General features: G+C 41.6%; 1 protein-coding gene across 11 annotated transcripts in view; it reads left to right on the top strand.

Annotated features, from left to right (window-relative positions):
* CIT (citron rho-interacting serine/threonine kinase) overlaps positions 1–24,547 on the top strand; it is a 174,246-nt gene that overhangs the window by 99,359 nt on the left and 50,340 nt on the right. For all 11 annotated transcript variants that reach the window (XM_049866326.1, XM_049866324.1, XM_049866320.1 and 8 more), the window contains 7 exons: positions 1,341–1,481; positions 3,378–3,503; positions 6,935–7,030; positions 10,940–11,056; positions 11,993–12,102; positions 13,169–13,343; positions 17,976–18,173. In XM_049866326.1, coding sequence (XP_049722283.1) covers positions 1,341–1,481; positions 3,378–3,503; positions 6,935–7,030; positions 10,940–11,056; positions 11,993–12,102; positions 13,169–13,343; positions 17,976–18,173 — 963 coding nt within the window. The remainder of the gene's footprint in view (positions 1–1,340; positions 1,482–3,377; positions 3,504–6,934; positions 7,031–10,939; positions 11,057–11,992; positions 12,103–13,168; positions 13,344–17,975; positions 18,174–24,547) is intronic.

Raw genomic sequence — 24,547 nt, 5'->3', positions numbered from 1 at the left:
GAAGGATCTGTAGCGTCATCACGTGGGTTGGGAGAGGGCTCACCGTGTCCTGCAAAGCTCGTGTTAATGGCCCTCCCTTTAGTTGACCACTGGAAATGCTTAACAAAAGGACCAGAATGAACGTGGTTCTGAGACACGCGCTTTCATATAGCAAACGTGTGTGACTATGCCTCTGATGGGCTTGGTTTAATAGAACCCTTTCTTATTTATTCTTGAGTTCACCAGCATAACCCTCCACCGCCCTCTTTTAGACAGAATTTTGTGTGAAAATGTACTGCATATTTCTTCTAGAACTGTGCTGTTCAATAGACGTGTCATTTGAGCCACCAGTGAGAGCCACGTGTCTAATTTTAAATTTTCTAGTAACCAAGTTAAAAAGACCAAAAAGAAACAGGTGAAATCATTTGGAAAATATGTTTTATTTAACCCAGTATATCCATAATATTATTTCTATATGTACCAATAATTTAACATTTATACTGCTTCAGTTAAATTAGTTAAAATTAAGTAACGTTAATAATTAATTTCTTAGTCATACCAGCCACATTTCAAGTGCCCAGTAACCCACCTGTGGCTATTGGCTACCGTATTGAATAGCGCCAGTCTCAAAATGAGACTTTTCTCTTAAAAAAAATTATTTTCAGCAATTTAAAATTCTTATTCTCTTAAACTTAGCTCTTTACTGTAATGCTTATATGAGCTGTAGTATAGTTAAGACCCAAATCCAAAATGAACTAATACAAAATTAACTTTAAGAGGTTTACCTTTTTTTTTTCCTTAAATGTGTCTTTACAAATTACCATAAACACTATGACTATTTTGCCCTTTGAAAGGTACTTACTTACTTGAATAGAGTTTAAATTATAGCTTTTATTTTGTTTTCTTCTTGTAAAAGTTGTGCAGATGGCCCATGGGAAAATTAGCAAGTGAGGTAATTAAATAAGGAGAAAATTAACGCTCAGAGGTGAATGCCCTTAATACCTGGGTATGTAAATCCTTGTAGACCTTCTCATTTGCATTCACAATGTTGCGTGGAATCTCAGTTGCTAATGGTTGTCAAATACACCATTATCTTATGAACCCTAAGAAAGAAAAAATGTTGCCAATTACAATGGTAGGAGGCATCCTGAACTCAGTGATATTAAAGTGTTTAAGTAAATAAATAAAGTGCTTCTTAGAATAGATTGAAGGCAGCATAAAACAGATGCTCAGATGTTTTGGAAAAAATGGACACACTACATACCTAGTATCACCTGCTCTTTTCACCTAGAGCATCCTCACCGTATTTTCACATGAGTAAATTTGGCCATCTGTATCTCTTGTTCTTTTTGTTCTCATAGGCTGTAAAAGCCAGCACAGAGGCCACCGAGCTACTTCAGAATATCCGCCACGCAAAGGAGCGAGCGGAGCGGGAGCTGGAGAAGCTTCAGAACCGAGAGGATTCTTCTGAAGGCATAAAAAAGAAGCTGGTGGAGGCTGAGGTGAGCAGGGGACCTCCGGCTCGCAACAGACTAACCCAGGGCCCCCGGCGCGGCTGCCCGCAAGCACCTGTGACCACCTGTAACCAGCCTTTGGTTGTGACAAGGGAAAGAATCTGTAAAACCATCACCCGCTTACATTTGACCAGAGCACCCTCCCTTCTGAAAATCCCTTTGAAACAAGAGAGGCTTGGAAATGTTTTCCCCAAAGGGGAACAAGAGTCATCACAGCAGCTTCAAGTAGAAAGAAGTTTTGATGAAAGCTTTTCTTTCCATCTGTTTTCCGCTGACCTTCTCACTAATCTGGGAGAACTTGTGTTTATGTGGGTTAAATGTAACTCCACCTCTGAGTTTTTCTTCCCTCTGTACCCTTATTTTTCGTTCCCTTTTCCCTCAATGTTAATAACATATCGATTTGCAAAGCTTCACCTATTGCCTGTGTGTTGATGACTCCCACATCTATAGTTTTGGGCCTCTTGTCTCCCTCAAATTCTTTGTTGTTGTTGTTGTTAAATCATTTATATAAATATGTAGGAAATACACAAGTGTCTTCTCGTTGTGAAAAACGTACACAGTTCTGAAGAATATAGAATAAAAGTGACATATCGCCTTTACTTCTCTCCACCTTCCCTCTTGGTGTTTGGATGTGCCATGGTTGATTACCTGTCCTCCTGTCGATGGCCCTTCTGCTTTCCCCTGTCACAGTGTTGGTGTCAGCCTATTTGTACATGTGTCTTGGACGTCATTATCACCCCCATTCCACTTCTGTATTTCCCGCTGCTCCCCTGACATCTCTTCTGGGTGTCGCAACAATATATCACATTTAGACTGAACTCAATATCTTCTCCACAAGCTGGTTTCCCCTTCCCAATCTCCTCATCCCAGTCAGGGCCACCATCATTCTTCTAGTCATCCCAGGCTGAAAACCTTATTGCCATCTGCTTTTTCTTTGACCTGCCATTCATGGAGTTACCCAGACCTATAGATACAGCCATACTGTCTCCCTTTCATCCCCTGCTCCCCGATTCTGTAGCTCCCTCACAGTCCAGACCGTCTGTCTCTTACCTGAACAGATGTAATAGTCTCTTTGCATTCTTGCTTCCAGCATCTCCTTCCTCCCAGATCACTCACACACTGTATGATTCATAGCCCTCAAGCCCAGGGCTTCTCAGCATCCCCCACTGTGCCCCATCACAAACTTCTCAGGGTTCCGTATATCTTAGGTACACCTTTGAGCCTGGTACATGAAACTCTCAATGATATGGCCCACAGATGCTAGCCTTTCACCCTTTCTGCAGCTCATTCCCTTAATGCGCCCTGTGTTGCAGCCACCCTAGGCCTTACCTGCTGCCGACACCAACTCTTGACCATCTCTGTGTCTCTCCTACTGCACAACTCTTGTCTGAAACACCTTCCAACCTCCTCTCCTGCCTTCCCACTCCAACCTGCCAAACGCTACCCCTCTCCAAAGCTCACACCTCTGTGACTCGTCTGCTCAACTGTTAAAAGGCCTCTTGCCTGCCTGTAACCATTCCTATCATTTTGTATGTATTTCTTTTGTGCTTCTTCCCTCTTTTAACCTTTTTATTTGTGTTTGTCTTATCTTTTCCAAGGGCAGGAATTATGTCATCTTCCTCTGAATTTTCCATGATGCCTAGTGTGGTACTTTGCAGATAGTAGGTGCTTGGTAAATATTTGAATGAATGAATGCACTCTTGTAGCGTACACAACTGAGTACTTGAATTACAGAGTCTTGTTCTCTTCGCCATTGCTTCGGGGGCCTGTGACTTTTCTTCCGGACTGGAGTGTGTGCTTCTTGAGGGCTCTTTCCCTCAGTGCAGGCATTATGCCCATAGCGGTTACTCCATTAAAACTCTCTGATTGATTCACGATCTACAGGAACGCCGACATTCTCTGGAGAACAAGGTAAAGAGGCTAGAGACCATGGAACGTAGAGAAAACAGACTGAAGGATGACATCCAGACAAAATCCCAACAGATCCAGCAGATGGCTGATAAAATTCTGGTGAGCAGGAACGAAAGTTAAAAAGCTAAAAGATAACAAGTTAGAGGTTGCAAAGGGAAGGGGGTAAGAATTAAGCACCATAATGGGGAGGTTTCACTGAGCAGGTAAATTAGGAGAGGTGGTTTCAGTGAACAAACGCCACATCATAGAATAGTATAAATAACCAATGTTGGGTATTTCAGCTCTGGTGACAGGTCCCTAAGTATTAACTTTTGCGCTGTTCGCGACTGCCTGGAGTTTTTAGGTATGAACTTGTGTACTTGTACCAGCAGAGCTTTGTGTGGCCGTTAACTCTGTGGGGCCAATTTAAAAAGCTGTAGGAATTGAGGCCTTTAAGATCGCAGCCCAGATTCTTGCTTTTGGAGAAGAAAGGAATTAGTCATACAGAATTGTTTTTCTCAGAGTAGTATTTGTCATAGATCCATGTTCACCCACTCACTTTCTCTGCTGCAGTTGGTTATTTTATTTTTCAATTTCCTTAGATGTAGTGGGTCTTTCATTAGGTTCGTAATTATCATGATTCTGTTTCAGGCCCTGATGACCAAATGAACTTAATCAAGGAAGGCTGGGGTGATGCTTGCACATGTGTTAAGTTCTGCCCCGCCAGGGTGGAAGGCAGGTGAATCTTTGAAGGGCTTTCCTTGGATCTTAGTCCAAAAGCTAGAAATCTGATGTAGTGTTTGAGAGATTTAGTGATGACTTGGACTCTGTTTATACCTCACCTCCAGGAGAAACGCTGAAGTAGTGGGCTGGTCCTCTCCACCATAAGGAGGCGAGGTGGTGAGCAGATCACTGCATCTCTCTCTGTCACTCTGGGAAATGAGTCACCAGCAACTATTTGAACTTAAGAATGGCCAACTTATAGCTGTCTACTTAATATACATTGAAAAAAAAAACCTTCAAAACTTGGCATTTTTATGTAGATATTTATAAATATATGGAATGTTCTTGAACAAACAGGTCAAAGAGAAATTGGTTAAATTGTTTTGCTCTGACACACAGTCTTCATATAGTATGTGTATATATATATACATATATATGTCTGCACACAAAAACAAATGTGACTGTTAGTCCACTCTTTCTGTTCTCTTGTTCCATCATCCAAGTCTCTCTTGGCTCTTGTCAAGTGTGTGAATTATATCGTGAGTAAATTAGATCTCACCACCACTATCCCTTGCTTGGTACAAACGAAGTGGTTAACTCTGGTGGTTGCAAGGTGTTTCTCTGTTTAATGGTGATGTGTTCATTCATTCATTCAACAAATATTTAATGAGCTTCTACTATGTGCCAGGCACTGTTCTAGGAGCTGGAAATACAGCAGTGAACAATAGTGTTTGCACAAGACTGAAGAGTTGCTCTAATGTATAGAAAAGATATGTTAAAAGAATGACAACAACAACAAAAAATGCCAAACCACAAAGAAGTCAGATTTTAGAATATCTGCTTTTCTAAAGGTTCCCTTGCAGTTAGAATGCACGCGTACGGAGTTCTGCGTTCTTGGATCACCCGAGCGCTGTAAACCTCTCGTTCATAAATAGCCCAGAAATTTGGTCTTAAAATTGCCAATCTCAGGTGTCTGAGTTTTTGACCTATTTTTAGATTCTGATTTCCATTCATGTGCTATTTTATGAGGACTGAAAATAAGAAAAGATGATTATCAAGTGATTTCTAACTAGAAAAAAAAGTAAGCAAATTTCTTTCTTTGACTGTATCTTGCCACTTGCCTCAGTGCCTTTGTGGTTGTGACTTCATTTCTTTGAAGGTACCTTTTGCTCAAGAACCCTACGCATAGGCTGCCTGGTATCTAGGACATGGGCAAAGAGTGGTCCTTGATAGTGTTATGTAATGATGATTTTGAAACAAATCCAAGAATGTCATTTGCTTTAAAATATTTACTATTCTGATGAGAAGTTTCAGAACTGGCAATGGTGCTCTCGTTCCAGCAAAATCTTTCACTTTAATAAAAGGAGTCATTGCAAGGGGATCCTTTAGTGAGTACACATAAAGCCCTTAAAATATGTTTTTATTAATTAAAATCCTGTTTACATTCAACTTTTCTGGATCACATCTGTTAGGCTGTAATACATCTTGTGCACCTGGTCTTAAGATTGAACGTTGTAATGGCACCAAAAACAAAGTCAATGATTGTAGACTTTAAAATTTCAAAAGCTTAATCACTAGCATTTTATGTGTATGTGAATCTGAAAGTACCCCCTCTTTTATGAACGTATCCCGTATAATTTCCTCATTCTTCAAAATCCTCGTAATTGCTTCCATATCAAAGAGAAATTTCATAATAGCTCAAAGAGATGAAAACTTAGAGTAATGACTTTTGATATTAGTAATTAACTAATGGGTCCAGATTCATAAGAACTAATGTAGCCGCAGATATCTGCGAATTTAGAGAATGTTTCAGTGAGTGGATGCTGCCTTTTATAAGACCAGTTTATAATACATTGGCAAATGAGTTAGTATAATTTTCAAATGAATTATCATTTTGTTTCAAAGCAGAAAACTTAATAATAAAAACTAAGAGGACGTTAAATTTGAGCTATTTATATTATTCCAAGTCCTCTTCTCATCTTTAATGTATGTATACATTTTACCTCATGATTATCAGTGTATTTTATGTTCTACTTTGTTTCATTAGCATTAGATCCTATAAATATAATATCTTGTGAACATTTCCAGATATTCTCATAATCCGCATACCCAACTCATTGCTGTCAAGTTGATTTCCACTCACAGCGACCCGATAGCACAGAGTAGAACTGCCCCATAGGGTTTCCAAGGAGTGGCTGGTGGATTCGAACTGCCAACCTTTTGGTTAGCAGCCGAGCTCTTAACCACTGCACCACTAGGGCTCCAATCCACATACCAGTCAGTTAAAATAAGCATTTAAAACTTGATGTGTTGGAGTTATAACATTAGTTTTCTTTCTTAGCTAGGGTTCTTGAGCAATAATTTTGGTAATGAGAAAAAGACAAAATATTTTTTGTCATAATAATGAATTAAAATTACTTTTCTCATTTAAGGCTGTCATAGTAGTGAAAACGGACTGAGACATAAGATAGTGATCAGGGGCTTTGTGCTGTACTAAATTTTCAAATATTCCGTTGAGGCTCTTACTTCTCTGTGGAAAGATGAAGAGCTGCCTTTGCTTGACCTTGTCACACCGACACATTTCTGATCCCAGCCCTCACAGCCCACCAGCTGTGTGTGTATGTATGTGTCAATGCTTGGTCTTGGAAAACTCCAGGGCCAAGTCTTGGTGGTGGTTTCCTTCCGAAGAGCCTTAGGGGTAGTAATGGAGGAACAGATGCCTGTTACCTGTGGTACCTGTACCAAAGTCGTGTTTCCTGTGAATGTCTAACATACCTTGGTTATGCCTTTCCCCTTGTATACCTGATGGTCTGTTCCTTTGTATCCAGGAGCTGGAGGAGAAGCACCGGGAGGCCCAGGTTTCAGCCCAGCACCTAGAGGTGCACCTGAAACAGAAAGAGCAGCACTACGAGGAAAAAATTAAAGTAAAGACACTTTCTGATCTCCCCTGGCATTCCTTCTGTAGCATCGTGTAGTGTCTCCTCTTCCTGGGCACTTTTGGCCACTTCTTCCTAGACCAAAGGACTGATGCGAGTAAACACCATCCTCAGTCCATTGTGGGAGGTTTTGGAGTGTTATCTGTGTGGGGTTTGAGTATTTGAAGTTCAAAAAAAAAAAAAAAAAAAATTTTTTTTTTAACTCAGCCATTTTGAAGTATCTTAATTCCATCTTTAAAATATTTTTTTAACCCCACTGTCATTCAGTCAATGATAATTTAGATTTAGCCACATAGTTACCATACTCTTTGCTTTTAAGTTTCTTCCTGACTCTCAGACCTGGATATTTTCCTTTTGTTTAAAGTATATCCTTGAGAACTTTCTTGAGTGAGGCTCTGCTAGTCACGAGCTCTCTATTTTGTTTGTCTGAAAATGTCTTTATTTCACCCTCATTCTTAAAAGGTATTTTGACTAGAGACAGACTACTAGGTTGGCAGTTACTGTAACACTCTTTGAAGATGCCATTCCATTGACTTTTGACTTTTATTATTTCTATTGAGAAGCCCACTGTTGGTCTAATTATTGCTTTCTTCAGAAGTGACCAATCCTTTTTCTTTTTTTTTTTGCTGCTTTAATTTTTTTTCTTTGCCTTTATCTTTCTGCATCTTTACTGCGACGTGTCTAGATGTGGATTTCTTTTTATTGACCCTACTTGATATTTGCTGGACTTTTTGAATAGTTATTTTTTATACATTCTGGAAAATTATTGGCTATTCTGTCTCAAATATTGTCTCTTCCTCCTTTTTTCTTTCATTTCCTTTTGAAAATTCAATTAGACATGTGTTAGATCATCTCCAATGTATCCTTTTAAAATGTTTTCCATTTCTTTATCTCTCTGTGCTACATTCTAGGTAAGTTCTTCTGACTTATTTTTTCAGTTTAATGCTGCTTTCTTAGCTGTGTGTAATCTCCCATCAAACCAACCCATGAGCTTTTAATTCTAGTTATTGTACATTTTATTTGTAGATATTTTATTTGGTTCTTTCCCAAGTTATTAGATTATTTAAGATGTTTTACTATTCCTTGCAGTCATTTGCAAACTTGTCTTTTATTTCTTTAAACACGTTAAGCACAGTTGTTTTAAGATCTGCATCTGATAATTCCAGTACCTGAAATATTTGAAGGTCTGTTTCTGCTCTGTTGTTTTGCTGCTTCTTTTTTTAAGGTGCCTATCTTCTATGTGCCTGGCGATCTGCTCATTTTCTTTGGAAAATTATTAGTGGGAATTCTTTGAGGCCTTGGATGAAAATACATGCCCACTTTGGAGGGGGGCCCTGGGCTTTGACTTCTCTCTCGTCTTAACTTATGAGGCTATCAAAACTGAGGTTCATATTTATTTGGTTTAGCAAATGCCTCAGGTTAAAGGCAGCTTTGTGCCCTTTTACATTTTCATTTAATACTTTAAATTATTTTCAGAAGGAGTGCTGGCCTAAATAATCTAACCCAATGTATTTTCAGAAATGGATTCCAGCCTCTCAATTTCCTTTAAAATCATATCACATTTTTCTTATGATTTTGGACCAAGCCTTTATCTCATTTTTATGTCCTTGAGAAATCAGACATTGAAGAAGGCTTGTAAGTTTTCTGATGGTCCTATCATTGATTCGGTTGGTATTCTCAAAGGATTGACTGTCTCTTCTTTGGGGAACCAAACCGTGTATATTCACACTCAGCATCACCACCATCACTACTCTGGTGCCTTCTTTCTTTACTCCAGTGTTACTGTTGCAGGTATAAGCAAGTAATCCAGAAGTCACCTCAAAATGGTCTAGTGTGACCCCCTACTTTTAGTGCATTTTAAACTTTATATACGAATCACTTTGGTTTGAATTCTTACTGACTTCTAGACTTTTATCTTTGGAATAAACTGATTTTCAGAAAATTATGAGAATTAATATGGTAGTTAACAGATTGCAGAATACGTATAAAACCCTTTGTAAGATTCGTTCTATGATTTGGGTGACTATATTGACTCTCTTGTAAAAAGCCATGTTCTGTCTCAGATTAATTTAGATATCCACAGCGGAATTTCCCATTTCAAACAAATTACTTTCTCTCCCCTGCCTCCTCCCCCCTTATATATCTTTTTGTTCATCCTTCTACCAGATTAACTCTTTCAAGACTGAGATACATTCTTGATAGAGGCTTGCCTCATCTGTACCCACTTACCTTTTATTGGTTTCCATCACTGCCAAAGTTTAGGTCTTATTTTGAGCAGAGCCATCTTGAAATATATTTCATTGCTTTGATACCTCATAAAAAGAGCTACCTGGTGTGGATGTTAGGTGGTCTCTGCTACCCTCTAGATGGAAAGAACTTTTTTGTTTAGATCCCAGGAAATGTTAGGGAAAGATCTGTTTTCTACTGTTTTACTTACTGGACTCTTTACTAAACAATTTCTTTTTAGCCTGCTCTGCTTTGTGCTTCCCGTTCTGGCTCTCTATATGGCCGTTTTAGTAATAATTATGATTATAGCCTAGATTCTATCCTTTTCTTGCTCATAATTTTAGAATCATGCCCTGACATCCAAGAGAGTGGGCCATTTAGCCTATTGAACATCTTCTGTCCTCATGACCCCACTCTCCACCTTTTGTTCTTCTCCACTAACTCCCATTCTGTTTTTTCCATGAGTTGGTTCTAGTTTAAAGCCATCTTTGAAATCTGTTCTTTCCTTTCTTCATCATGTAGACCCCTCCCTGCTGACTGGCTTTTTTTAGGGATGATGTCCCTTTGAGCTCTGAAGGCCTCTTCACAAAAGACATTGTGGGAAAAATAGATTTCAATCCTTTCTGTGACCCCAATCTCTCAGCATTATTCCCAACATCCTGTTGTCCTTCTTGATGCAGTTGGTGTCCCTTGGAATATCAGAGTAGATTCTCTGTGATCAGAAACAGGGTTGTGGTCAAAGGCTCAGACAAGTTATGATGTTATCTTTTTTTTTTTTTTTTGCTTGTTGTTTTGGCAACTGGTAGGACTGTGAGTGTCTTATAGAATATTAGATCAAGCTGATAGGTGGTGACATCATTACTGTTTTATTTTCTTTTTTCCTCTTGGGAACCGTAGGTACTTCTAGTGGTGTTCTCAACACTAAGAACACATGCTTTTTTTTTCCCCTGGGAAAGGTTCTTCTTCCCAGTGACATTCCCCCCCTCCCCCCCAGGCTGGGCCAGGGGAAAGAACTGAGGGAAGAGGCTGTTTTTTTTTTTTTTTTTCTCTTTTATGCTGTCTTTTCAATCTATTGGCTGTCTACCTACTTTATTGCTGGGCAAAATCCTCTTGCCTCAGCTATTTCAGAATATTGGCCTGGGTGATACAGACCTCCTTGGTCTTCAACTTTCTCTCCCTCTGCGCATAGCCCAGGGTTATCTAGAATTAATTTTGTCCAAATTAAGAGCAAGGAATGTTCTGAAACATACTGGTGCATTGACTAAGAGAAGTATGCCCCTAGCTAATATCTGCACATATAAGAACTTTATCCTCTAGATTCAGATCTTTAGAGAGAGATTTTTCATTTATTCCCCCCCCCCCCATTCTGGGGTTCACTTCAATTTTGAATATACTTTGTTATTTTTTGACTGCTGATTTTGAAATCAGTTCTTTGTTCAAATCTATTGCCATTTGATGCCAATATTTGGCCTCTGAACCTCATCCTGATTGATAAACAGATTCCCAATCCCTCTTCTTGCCCCAGTGTTTGGAGGCCTTGACCTCCTCACTGCTCTTCTCCTCCTCTCTTCTTACTTTTCCTCAGCAGGGCTCTTCTCAAGGGCCCATATTTAATCTTCCCTGCCCAGCTTTCCTCCTCAGAACATTAACTTTCTCTTTTGTTTCCCATAGGTATTAGATAATCAGATAAAGAAAGACCTGGCTGATAAGGAGACTCTGGAGAACCTGATGCAGAGACACGAAGAGGAAGCCCATGAGAAGGGCAAAATTCTCAGCGAGCAGAAGGCGGTAGGTATAAGGAACTGCTAGCTTTCAAAGGTGGGTTTTTAAACGCCAAGAATTGCACACCAGACAAGACGAGACGCCATTTTATCTGGCGAATGATTCTTCCTGTTTAATCCTGTGGCATTTGTCGACAACAGGAAGCTCTCTGTGCAGCTGCTTCCTCCTAAAAGCCGTGGAGTTGGTGGCTCAGGGTGGCTAGTTTTCTTTCATGCTCTTCTTTAAGAACTCATGGTGACCTGCCAACAACTAGAATGTTGTTTTTCAAAATTGTGCGCTCTGGCAAAAGACGCAGTGGCCCTTTTCTCCCTCATTTGTCTTCTTTTTATTTTGTATTTCTTTCTCTCCTTTCAAGCCATGTGACCTGTGGTTGCAGAAAGTGGCTGCTGATAAGATTCGCCTGGAATTATGAATATGCATCTGAGACCCCACTGAGACTTTCCACATCACAATCTCAAAGGAAGGGTCTTGAGAAATTATAGTTTAACAAGCATCCCACCTGATTCTTATGATTCATGAAGTTGGGGACACTTTGATGTAGAGAATCTAGGACAGTAGTGGCTGGCTGAGAAGAAATAATTCTAAGAGTGACAACCCTGAGTGATGATAAAATATAAGCTTGCAGACTGTGGCCCAGGTCACATGCAAATTACACGGGGATTTAACTAAGATCCGAATAGGTCCTTCTGCATATTTTGAATGGAAGCCACTTAGCTAGCGTGGGATTGTTTCACCTCAGTTTGAAGAAAAAATTATCACCTGTTTAAGTTTATTATTAAGCAATAATATCTGTGACCCTCATGATGAAGACTATTTGCGTCTCCCCCATCATCGCTGGCCAAATTGCCTACATTTCAGACAAGATGTTTACCCCAGCCGACGTTACTTCTATTCTGGTATAGCTGTCTGTATGTGAGGTTTAAAAGGAACCCTGTGTTTCAGATGATCAATGCTATGGATTCCAAGATCAGATCCCTGGAACAGAGGATTGTGGAACTGTCTGAAGCCAATAAGCTTGCCGCAAACAGCAGTCTTTTTACCCAGAGGAATATGTAAGTATTCAAATTCCAGCTGCGTGCATTGTTACACTCTGGTCTTCTCTCCTGGGCCATAAACTCTGTCTTCCTTCCGCTGGTTGGAGCTGGAGCAGATTTAATTACCTGTGTAGTTTGGCCCACCCAGCATATCGTTATGTAATTTTGGCCTCTCTTAAGTGGTCTCACTCTACCAAGTCTTTTCTTTTGATTTGAGTTTTCTTAAATGCCTCAAATTACTATTAGATTATAGAGTGTTTTGGTCTCTCTAATAAGGCTATTTATAGTTTGCTTTTGGAATGCTTGTTCCCCAGATTTGCCTCCTATAATTAGCCAGAGATGAGCTTGTGTGTGCCCCTTTGGACCATCTATTTTGTGGTTGTTAGGTTAGGCCCTTGGGGAGGAGGTTTGGGGTTCAGCAAGGACTGTCAGGTAATTCCTCTTTCCAGGAACACTTTGATCTTAATCTTCTCCCTTTAAGAATTATCATCTCTAGGATTATTTTTTCCTTGGGTTTCTCTCTTCACAAATCTTCCAGAACATTCCCATCTAAATTGAAGTCAGCTTGGTAGGCTATTTTGTTTTTGTCTTTGTCTTTGAGTTGTTGTAGTTTTTGATACTTCTGAGCAGTCTGGTGGGGAGCTGAGGGAGCTCCCTCAGAGAACTAGAAAAAATAGCATCCTTTCTCTTCAGCATACTTTCCCTGTGGCCTGCCTTAATGAGTTATTCGGATTGGGTCTCCAAGCACTCTGGTACTCCAGGGGTGCCCCTTTCTGCTCTTCTACCTAGACTCTCCAAAGAAGAAAAGTCTATCAAAGAAGTGAAATGTTAGTATCTCTCACGATCCCTGCCCCATGTTAATTAACCCCACAGGTGAGGGACTCGAAGCATCAAGGGCTGAATGGTCCCCAGGTTCCCTGTCCTGGGATCACGCACATGAGGCTGGACCAGGAAGCGCTAACCTGAGAATGGCCATAGTCTCTTAAATAAGAACATGTTTCTCTGTTTCTGTCTGTCCTTCTTGAGGGGATGTGCTCCCCTCTAATGAGACTGTGTTTTTTTTAACCTCCCAACCCCCCACCAGGAAGGCTCAGGAGGAGATGATTTCAGAGCTCAGGCAACAGAAGTTTTATCTGGAGACGCAGGCTGGGAAGTTGGAGGCCCAGAACCGAAAGCTGGAGGAGCAACTGGAAAAAATCAGCCACCAGGACCACAGCGACAAGAGTCGACTGCTTGAGCTGGAGACAAGGCTGAGGGAGGTGAGTTGGACGAGTGATCTCCCAAGAGGGTCTGTTGGGGACTCGGGCCCCAAGCCAGCCAGGTCTCAGGCATAAATGAATAGGTACGTGGGAGGGATTGCAGTTAAGGGCCCAAACTGGGCCACACGTATCTGGGTTAGAACTCTATCTCCACTCATTGGTTTTGTGAACTCATAAATTACCTAACCTCTTCATGCCTCGCTTTCCTCATCTGTAAAATGGTGATGGTAATGTAGCTGCTCTCTTATAGGGTTGTGTGGGGGATTATATAAGTTGGCGCATCTGTTAAATGGGGACAGAGCAAGTCCTTTTTCACTGGGATTCACATGATGTAGTCAGTGCACATGGAGCCCTGGTGGTGAAGTGGTTAAGAGCTCAGGCTCCTAACCAAAAGGTTGGCAGTTCTTATCTACCAGCTGCTCCTTGGAAACCCTATGAGGCAGTTCTGTTCTGTCCTATAGGGTCTCTATGAGTCAGAATCCATGCGACAGTACACAACAATAACAAATCAGTGTGCGGCACTTACCACAGTTTTGGGTACTGACCGTAGCTCAAAAACAGTGGTGCAGGTCTCATAATGACAGTGGAACGTTAAGAGATGAAACCAAATTTTATGTTTGGATGACTATGAGGGAAAGTGGTTCCCTTAATAGATATAAGGAAGCTCGGCTAGGCAGCCAGGATTTTGGAGGAAACTGCATCAATTTAGGTTTTGTAGACATGTTGAAGGTTATTGAAGCTGCAGTATAACATTGATATAACTCACTCACCGTATATTTATTAAATGCAGGCTGCGTGCTAATTAGTAGGCTAGGTGTGAAGTAGTGGACAAGACAGATCCACTCCCTCATCTTGGGGGCTTCCAGCTTGGTGGGCTGGGTGACTTAGTGACACCTGTAGGAGCAGGACTGGAGTTTAGAAGAGCAGCCGTGGGGAGCCAGACATCCAAGTCTGGAGTGGAGGCGCAGCATTGTGCAAACTGGGTGCTCACATATTTGTGACGGAATTCTTCAAAGAGCAGGCAATCCTTCTTAAAGAAAAGACTGTTAAGCAGATGGAGGTCTGAAGACTAAACCTCAGGGAGTACTCATGTTCCAGAGTGTCTTAATTTGTACCGGAGCATTAAAGTGAAGACCGTTCTCCAAAGGGCAGACAAAACTATTATCCTGTGTCTGTCAGGAGCTGCCAAGGCATGGACCCTGCCATCATGCTCACCTGACATACCTGGTAAAATACAGACTCCTAAGCCTCATCCTGGGCTTTTTGGGATGCAACGGGGGAGCAAGGATTTACATTTTTATCTGGCTTCGCAGGTGATTCTTAATCTCTGTGGAGTTTGAGAACTATTGTTCTGAGTTGTCCTAAAACTTTAAATGGTTGTTTAACTTTTATTATCTGGGCAGTATTATTACTTTTTGGTAAGTTTTAACGAGAAGATTTCCATATAGCATCAGCCTTAAGAGAGTAAGTGTAAACAACTGAGATTTTTTTTTTAGTGGTTGAACATTGGTCAGTTTTTCCCAGGGCTTTGAACTGGCTGAGAACAGTTCGGTAATTGCTGGCTTAAACAAGGGCAGCATGTGCATTGCAGAGCAACCAAATCTGTTTCCTGGCAGATTTTGACCTGAATAGGAAACAAATAGCTATGCCCTGCTCAAAGATGGCAACTACACCATTCTGAATGCTTGTCGTTCTCCACAGTCCTGCTAGTAATCCAGTCTCCCACATCAGGCTCTTGAACCTTTCAGGATCCGTGCGGGAGATTGGATTATTGGCAGAACAGTGGAGAGCGACACACATTCAGAGCATCGACGTTGGCCACCATCTTTGAGTGGGGCACAGCTGTTTGTTTCCTAAACCAAACCCGTTGCTGTTGAGTCGATTCTGACTTATAGTGACCCTACAGGACACAGTAGAACTGCCCCATAGGGTTTCTAAGTAATGGCTGGCAGACTCGAACTGCCTACCTTTCGGTTAGCAGCCAAGCTCTTGACCACTGTTGTTGTTAGGTGCCATCTATTGTTCCAACTCACTAAATCCACTGGGTGACAGATTTGGTTGCTATGCAGTGCATACAGTGCCCTCGTTTATGTTGGCAATTACTGAACCATTCTGAGCTGGTTGGAAGCCCCTGATTTTTACCTTGTCTTTTCACAAACTGCTGGGCAGTTAAAATGCCCCAGGTGAAGCTTGTTGCTTTTTTGTTCATTCAGTATGGCCAGCCCCCTCCCTGCCCCCCCGCCCCAACAGTGGATGGTGGAAGAATTTTAGTGTGCCTCCTTAGAGACTCAGGGCTGTACATTCTCCCTGGGAATTCTAGAGTTCAGCTTCAAATATAACAAGGTGGTCCATCTTCTCTTCACCACATGCTACTATTGAGATTGAGGGTGCAGGCCATGTCCTCCGGGTTTGATCCACCTTAAAGGGCCTTAGGCTTTCCCTCTGTGTGTGCAGGGTGAGCGCTTCTTTAGCAAAGAGTGTGGAGTTGCAAAGGTGCAGGACTCCTGGTTCTTCTTTCATTGTACAGGATCCTGTTTTCCCTCCTCCATTGACCTGTTGCCACCTGCCTCTCATAGTTTTGCCAAGTGGCATTGGGAATTTTCAGACTAGTAGAATCCCATCCTGCTCTGACTACAGGCATTTTTTTTTTTATTGTGCTCTAAGTGAAAGTTTACAAATCAAGTCAGTCTCTCACAAAAATTTATATACGCCTTGCTATGTATGTACTCCTAGTTGCTCTCCCCCTAATGAAACAGCACACTCCTTCTCTCTACCCTGTGTTCCCCATGTCCGTTCAGCCAGCTTCTGTCCCCCTCTGCCTTCTCATCTCCCCTCCAGACAGGAGCTGCCTAAATAGTCTCCTGTGTCTACTTGAGCCAAGAAGCTTACTCCTCACCAGTATCATTTTCTATCTTATAGTCCAGTCCAATTCCTGTCCAAAGAGTTGGCTTTGGGAATGGTTCCAGTCTTGGACCAACAGAAGGTCTGGAGACCATGACCTCCGGGGTCCTTCTAGTCTCAGTCAGACCATTAAGTCTGGTCTTTTTATGAAAATTTGAGGTCTGCATCCCACTGCTCTCCTTGACTGCAGGCATTTTAATAAGACAGCAAGGCATTGTGCTCACGAGCAGCAACTTTGCAGCCAGACTGCCTGGGTTAGAATGGCAGCCTCAGCATTCTTAGCTATGTGATGTTTGCTCAGCTACTTAATCTCTCAGCACCACAGTTTTCTTATCTGGGTTGTTATGAAGATGAAATGAGTTAACACAGTACCTGTGTTACAAGTAAGTACTACCTTTGCTATTATGTCATCATTGTCCTCATCATCATCACTAGACGGAGAGCACAGCCATGGTTTTGGCTACTACTGACTTGTTAAGAGCTCCTTGATCTAGATCATCAACCCAGACTTTTCTCTTAAGCTCCTGACCCATTGTCCCAGTAGACCTTAGACATGTCCACTTGGATGTCTCACATGAATTTCAAGCTCAACAGAACTTCTTCATCTTTCTCCTCAAACTGGCTCTTCCTCTCATGTTCCCTCTTGCAGCTAATGGTCTCATCATCTGTCTATTTCATGTGTCCCAAATCCCAGGAGTCCTCTCTTTTGTTCCCTGCCACACCTTGATAATTCGACTGAATCTTCTTCATTCTCGAGGCTAAATCTTTTGCAAACTTTTCTTCTCTTCCGAAGCCCTGGTGGCATAGTAGTTAAGAGCTATGGCTGCTGACCAAAAGGCCGGCGGTTTGAGCCTACCAGTAGCTCCTTGGAAACCCTATGGGGCAGTTCTCCTCTGTCCTATAGGGTCACTGTGAGTTGGAATCAACTCGACGGCAGTGGGTTTTGTTTTATTTTTTGTTTTTCTTCTCTTCAGGCCTATGGCCTTTGGGACTTGGATGTCACCTTTTCTAGGGATCCTTCTCTGACCCTCTGAAGCTGGATTGGATGTCTCCTTTATATCCCCCACAGCCTTCTCTGCTAACCATATCACCTTGTTTACTTCTTAGCAGTCCCTGTTAGACAGTGAGCTGAGGTCAGCCAACATCTCTTATTTGCTTGGTATCCCCAATGCCTGACACAGTGTCTGCTTCCTAAGACGACCTTGTCAGTGTTTCTTAGGTCAGTAAACAAACGTGCCATGGTCTTTTTCACCTCCATACCTTTGGATGTCTTCTCCTGCCTAGAATTTTCTTTCTGCTCTTCTTTGGTGGGTTTGCTCCTGTAAATTCTTCAACACACAAATCCAGAATTACCTCCTCTGCCCCTCTACACCATTTCCACTACATCCCTACATGTCCTGACCATTGTACTTGACTACAGTGGTAATGGTTGGCCTTCATTTTCTCTACCCAACTTGTAGAGAATGACTTACATCTCTGTAGTCCTTTTTGCACATATGTTGCAAGTCAGGGCTGGTTTATACATACAGCCTCTTACATGTATGTTCTCATTCCTGTTGATTTTTGAGACTCATGGAAACCAGACCTGTTTTATTGTGTTTTTCCTTTCCCTTCTGCTGGGTGCTGAAAATTTGACTCCAGGACCAAGTTTAAGATGCAGGTTGAGTAGCAGGTCATGTTTTGGCCTTCTCTTCACCTACGGTCACCTGGGCATTTGTCTCTTTCTCTCAGGTCAGTTTAGAGCATGAGGAGCAGAAACTGGAGCTAAAGCGCCAGCTCACAGAGTTGCAGCTCTCCCTTCAAGAGCGTGAGTCCCAGCTCACGGCCCTCCAGGCCGCCAGGGCAGCCCTGGAGAGCCAGCTTCGCCAGGCGAAGACAGAGCTGGAGGAGACGACAGCAGAAGCAGAAGAAGAAATCCAGGCGCTCACGGTAGGTCCAGAGATCGGTACCTTCAGGTTGCTGGTGGCCTCAGCTAAGACAAGTGAAGTTCCAAGGATATTTGCTTACTCTTAGACAGTTTAAATAGGAAAAATAATAATCCACAGAGGTGTGCATTGGGCAGGAGATTGGCTTCCATTGGCTTCTCCCTTATTGGAATTAGTAGATTAGATTAGTTGTAATATCCAAGTTTCCTTAATATCTTGAAAACTTCTTCCTTTAATTTTGTACCTTCCCTCTTTTTAAAATAATCAACATTGTATTTTAAATTTCAGTTTCAGCCAAAGTTTGTTTACTGGGTTTTTTACTTCAGTTTTCAATAATTACTTAAAAAAAAAAAGAAACCAAATCTTGTGTCTTAGTCTTCCTCCCGTATCTATATTTTTGGGGTGGGTGAACCTCATTTGTATCACTTTCTTTTAACAGCTGTAGATTCTGCTTCATGGCTTTTGTATGCACCTGGGTACGCTCTGGATGGAAACTATTGCTCTGCATAGACGTTTTTTCTTAACAAGGGCACTAGGCCTCCTAATGTTTCTGAGAGACTAGCTTACTCAGCTGGAGGGTGGTCTCCAGGTGGGAGTAACTTAGAGGGTATCACTGAATTTAGCCCTTAGTTCTTTCTGGGGTCTGAAAACATGATCATGTCTGGCCATTTTCCCAGAGCTGCCTAACAAAACTCACAAGAGTCACATATAAAATGCCATCTTACCAACTTACAGTGGGAAATGTGGTGCCAAGTGGACGGGAATGCTCTGGGTGGCTTTTTTCCCCTTTGGAGAAGTCTACTTAGAAATCCACTGGCGCCCTTGTGGAGCAGTAGTTAAAGTGCTCAGCTACAAACCAAAAAGGTCAGCAGTCCGAACCCACCAGCCTCTCTGTGGGAGAAAATACCTGACGATCTGCTTCTGTAAAGATTTATAGCCTTAGAAACCCTAGAGGGCAGTTCTGCTGTGTCCTGTAGAGTCACTATGAGTTGGAATCCACTCAACGGCAATGGGCTCTTTTGGGTTATACTTAGAAATCCAGATCACAGTTGGAGGGTTGGCTGGTGGACCCAGACTCGGAGCATGGAAAGCTGAATGAGTTTTAATGGCCAGTGCCGTCCAAGTGCATACATTTCAAACAGTAATGTGCTGTACCTGCCAAATGGATGGCACACTCCTGCCTGCTGGTCAGGGTACCCTCTCCTGTGGGCAGGACACAATGCAGCTGATTGGATTTAGTGCGTTTGAAACAAGGTACCTAAATAGGTGCCTCCTTCACTCTGATTCATTTTGGATGCTGTCCTCACCTTCATCAGCGGACATCTCTAAACATCATCTAAATATCTTAGAGTGGGGCTACTCCTAGAGATGGCCAACCACATTTATTGCTTATGATTTTCCCGGTTTAAAAATAATACTTTAAAAACTACTTTCATTTTTAGAAGTTATCCTGTTATTGGGTTCAGAGATGCCATTATCTGATCCAAATTGGGAACATGATCTGACTTTGCCAGAGTCCTAACGGGACCAGTCAGGGACACGGTGGCTTCCATGATTCTGGGGGTACAGAATAACTCATATATGCAGGGTACTCATGCATTCTTGATTTTCTAGGACTGAACCCAGTTTCAGATATTGATTGCAATGTTGAGTTCCATCATCTTGAATAGAGCACTCATGATTAAATGATGCCATCTGACCCCAGTATTTGTTCCGGAAAAAAAGTAGTCACCATATCCTCTCTCTCTCTTTTTTTCTCTTATTAAAAAATTAATACACAAATTATTTCGTGACATTGGTTGCAATCCCCTCAATATGTCAGCACTCTCCCCTGGGTTCCCTGTTTCCATTTGTCTGGTTTTCCTATCCCTTCCTATCTTCTGGTCTTTGCTTTTGGGCAGGTGTCACCCATTTGGTCTCGTATACTTGATTGATCTAAGAAGCACATTCCTCATGTGTGTTATTGTTTGTTTTATAGGCCTGTCTAATCTTTGGCTGAAAGGTGAACCTAGGGAGTATCTCCAGTTATGAGTTAGAGGGGTGTCCAAGAGTCATAGCCTTGGGGGTACGATATCTCTTTATACTTTGTCTGGTTTCAAGATGGATTGAAAGTAGTTTAGAGAGAAATTAAACAATATAGCAAGATAAAATAAGGAAAGGCAAAGAGAAGATAAGGCTAGAAGGAAAAAAAAAAAAGGAGCCAGGAATGAAATTAATAGGGTGAGCCAAGAAGGCTTATATACTTGCTGGGGTTGGGCGGGTGGGTGGGAAGGGAGGCAGACAGATAGCTTTTCTAAGCTGCTAAAGGGAGACAACTAAATTTCAACCAATATTATATTTAATGCACTATATATTAATATTTTCCCCAAGCTCTGAAAGAAAGGGAAGGAGATGTCAGTAATTTAACCCATATTTAATGAGCCCTCAATATGTGCCTGGAGCTGTGTCTTAAAACTTTTCTCCCCAGGGAATTGTCCTGTAATTCCTCAAATCCATTTACCTTGGAGTAGCAAAGAAGGGCACATTTATCTAGCTGCTCTGTTAGCATCCAGAGGGAGGATGGTGACCATGTATCTTATCCTGCCTCATGTGGAAGGAGGAGGATATAAAATAGAGCATGTGTCACCGCTGTTTATCTGTGGGGAAATTAGTCCTTTAGATCCTGTGTTGCTGCTGGTGAGAATGTGCTGTGTCTAATGGCTGCCGGAAGCCTTGCATAGCAGCGAGTCACGACTTCATTTAGTCAGATGAGATCACTGCCTCAAAGGATCTTCTTTAAAAATAAAAAAATAAAAACACAAACCTCCCCAGGTCTAGAAACCAGGCTTCTCCCACTCTTGCAGGTGGAAAGGTGCGTGGAAAACAGGGCCTTTTCAAAATGATGGCAGAAAAGCACCTTCTGTCAAACAGCAGTCGTGCGGGACTTAAAACTCCAGATCGATTTGTTTTCAGTGCAGCTTTGCGGCTGTGGCTCTCCCGCCCCCTTTCAATTGTGTCTCATAAACCTGGTTGCAGACAGCATGTGGTTGTTGCCTGAGTGGCTTTGTTGAATTTGTTCTGAAGAGTGCATTTTCTGAGAAAAAGAGAAAATGGTCACAAATGCAGTACTCTGTCATTGTCTGAGGCCCAAGCTCAGACGCAACACAAGCATCCATCAAATTAAATCAGCTGGATCAAAAATGATCTCCTAGGAGGTTTGTGAGCCTTACAGCAGGCTGTTTTATCAATAAAAGGAATAGTCAAACGAGCTATTATGGCTTAATTCTTTTTTTTTTTTTTTGGTTTTGTAAGGTTTTTTTTTTTTTTTTTTACTGTGCTCTAAGTGGAAGTTTACAAATCAAGTCAGTCTCTCATACAAAAACCCATATACACCCTGCTACACGCTAATTTCTCTCCCCTCAATGAGACAGCACACTTCTTCCCCCCACTGTCTTTTCGTGTTCATTCTGCCAGCCTCTGACCCCCTCTGCCCTCTCATCTCCCCTCCAGACAGGAGACGCCAGCATAGTCTCATGTGTCCACCTGATCCAAGAAGCTCACTCCTCACCAGCATCATTCTCTGTCTGATTGTCCAGTCCAATCCCTGTCTGAAGAGCTGAATGGCTTAATTCTTAAGAAGCACCTATCTCCTAGCCTGGGAAGGCAGGAGTTACCCTGTTTGCCCTCTGTCCCTGAGCCAAAATAGATGGAGCACTGTTCAATGGAAGCTCCCGCTTGAAGAAACTTGGCCAGGGCAGCTGGGAAGCCATTGTAGGCCTTCCTAATGCTTTCCTTTTTCCCACTAGCACTTTAACCATTCTGTTATTTGTGTTTGCAGAGAAATTCACTGGCCCTTAAAAGCTAAGATTGAATCAAAGTGGAAGGGAAGTCAGTTTTAACAGAGAAGGCAAATTGAAACAAAAAGCCACGTTTTTCAGATACTTCAGTACCTATTGATGGAAGAGCGAATTTTCAGCTAGGACTTGACATTCAGGAACTTCGTCCAAGGGGAAGAATTTGAGCCTGCCTCCTCTGCAGGACACAGATGTGTGATGTCATGTAGGCGTTCTTCTGAAGGAGACCCACGGCAGAGGCACAGCATGTATGCCCTGTACACCGGCCAGGCTTCACGCACACGATTTATGTCCCTGTCCTCATGTTCTTTTACTGATTTAGTCAGGTGACTAATGTAGAATCATCAAGAATTTAAAACTAGAGATACTAATGAAAGAGCTCTTCTTCCAGCAGAGCTTGATTATGGAATCCTAAAGTCACCTCTTTTGACCTGGTAAAATCATTATTCAATGCATGCTCTCATATTTTTACATAAATATCAAACCCTGTATTTAATTAGCGAGCCTTTGGTGTGATCACCAAGATGTGAAATCAGGGCACATAGGATAATAAACTGGTTGCTGTTGAGCTGACTTTGACTCACAGCGACCCTATAGGGCAGAGTGGAACCGCCTCATAGAGTTGCCAAGGAATGCCTGATAGACTCAAACTGCCGAGCTTTTTGGTTAGCAGCCATAGCACTTAACCACTACTCAACCAGGGAAACTGGTAATTTCTACCCTGCCCTGTAGGGTTGCTATGAGTTGGAATCCACTCTATGGCAATGGGTTTTTTTTTAGGGTAATAATCTTGCTTGTTGATGTGCTGCCTTCACATGGAAAGGAATGAGTGCTAGAAGCCCAGGTGTCCTGGAATCTTGACCCTGGAGTCCAGAAGGTAGCAAGACAGCTAAGCACTGGTTTCCTTTCCTCACCTTTGCAGGCATTTTCTCTCATCAAGGTGGCATTTGCCATCCTCTTTTCTTTCTTTTGTTGCTTTCTTTAAAATTAATGAAGGCATAAATACTCCCAAAAGAGAGTATCTGTTTGGTCTTCAGCAAAGCTGGCTGTAACCTGACCCTTCCACCTTGTTACCATCCACTCCCTAGGTTAGTGGTTCTCATAGTGAGGTACGCAGGCCACTGGGGGTTCCCAAGGTAGAACTTGTTTTCATAATACTATGATATTATTTGCTGTTTTTCACTGTGATGACATTTTCTCTGATGGTACAAAAGCAGCATTACTATTATTTGAGAAGAAATAAAAAATCAATACATATTTGAAAAGTATCTCAGTTTTAATTTCTAAATGTGGGTAGATATAACCCATATAAGCAAAATCTCTTTAGGGTCTTCAGTAGTTTTTAAGAGTGTAAATATTTCCAGTATAGTACCCAATACCTAATTTACACTCCAATTATTTAATTAAGAGAATCCACAGCTTGTCTTCTGTATTTCACTATCCTTGTATGTACTATTGTATGACTTTTCACTTTTATATGTGTTTTATAATTTATTTCAAAGAAATGTAAAATTTTTTTTTTTTTTTTTTTTTTGCCATTATCAATAATTGTTAAATGCTCATAGTATTTCTGGAGCCCTGGTGGTGCAGTGATAAAGAGCTTGGCTGCTAACCATAACGTCGGCAGTTCAAATCCACCAGGCACTCCTTGAAAACCCTATGAGGCAGTTCTGCTCTGTCCTAGAGGGTCGCTATGAATTGGAATCAACTCAACAGCAATGGGTTTGGTTTTGGGTTTTTTAATAGTATTTCTATCAGGCACAGCAGAGTCAGCTTTACATTTTGTGTTCATACTTCATAATCAATAATAAATTAAAAGCCATAATAACTGTATATCATTACACCTTCAAAGAGAATTGCTGTTTAATGTATTGAAATGATTCAAAGGCTCCATAATGGTTCATTTTTATGGAAATGATTCAGTATTACTGATTGAAATTGTGGATTCCAGTGGGACAGTTAAACAAGTTTTAAATGGTGTAGTGTTATCGAGAAACTTTGCTATTAAGAAACTGGAATATTATAAAAAATTGGAACTGGGGCTTCTTTCCCCAAGTCCAGGCCAGTGGACTTTTTTTTTGATCACCACTTATGCTAGGAAGGCGTTGACTTCAATCTCAGCTTCCTATTTCTGTCTTTCAGATATTTCACACCAAATAGTCATCTAGAACAAAGGTGGGCAAACTATAGCCAGACGGCCAAACTGGGTCTACTACTTGTTTTTTTTTTTTTTTAAATTTTTATTGTGCTTTAACTGAAAGTTTACAAATCAGTTCAGTCTCTCACATATAAACTTATATATACCTTACTACGTACTCCCACTTACTCTCCCCCCAATGAGTCAGCCCACTCCCTCCTTCCAGTCTCTGCTTCGTGACCGTTTTGCCAGTTTCTAACCCCTTCTACCTTCCCCTCTCCTCTCCAGTCAGGAGATGCCAACATAGTCTCAAGTGTCCACCTGATGCAAGTAGCTCAGTCCTCATCAGCATCTCTCTCCAACCCACTGTCCAGTCCAATCCATGTCTGATGAGTTGGCTTTGGGAAT

Source organism: Elephas maximus, chromosome 22, assembly GCF_024166365.1.
Source record: "Elephas maximus indicus isolate mEleMax1 chromosome 22, mEleMax1 primary haplotype, whole genome shotgun sequence".
Lineage (NCBI taxonomy): Eukaryota > Metazoa > Chordata > Mammalia > Proboscidea > Elephantidae > Elephas > Elephas maximus.
The sequence above is the reverse complement of the archived record's forward strand: the minus strand, read 5'-3'. Positions and strand labels throughout refer to the sequence as shown.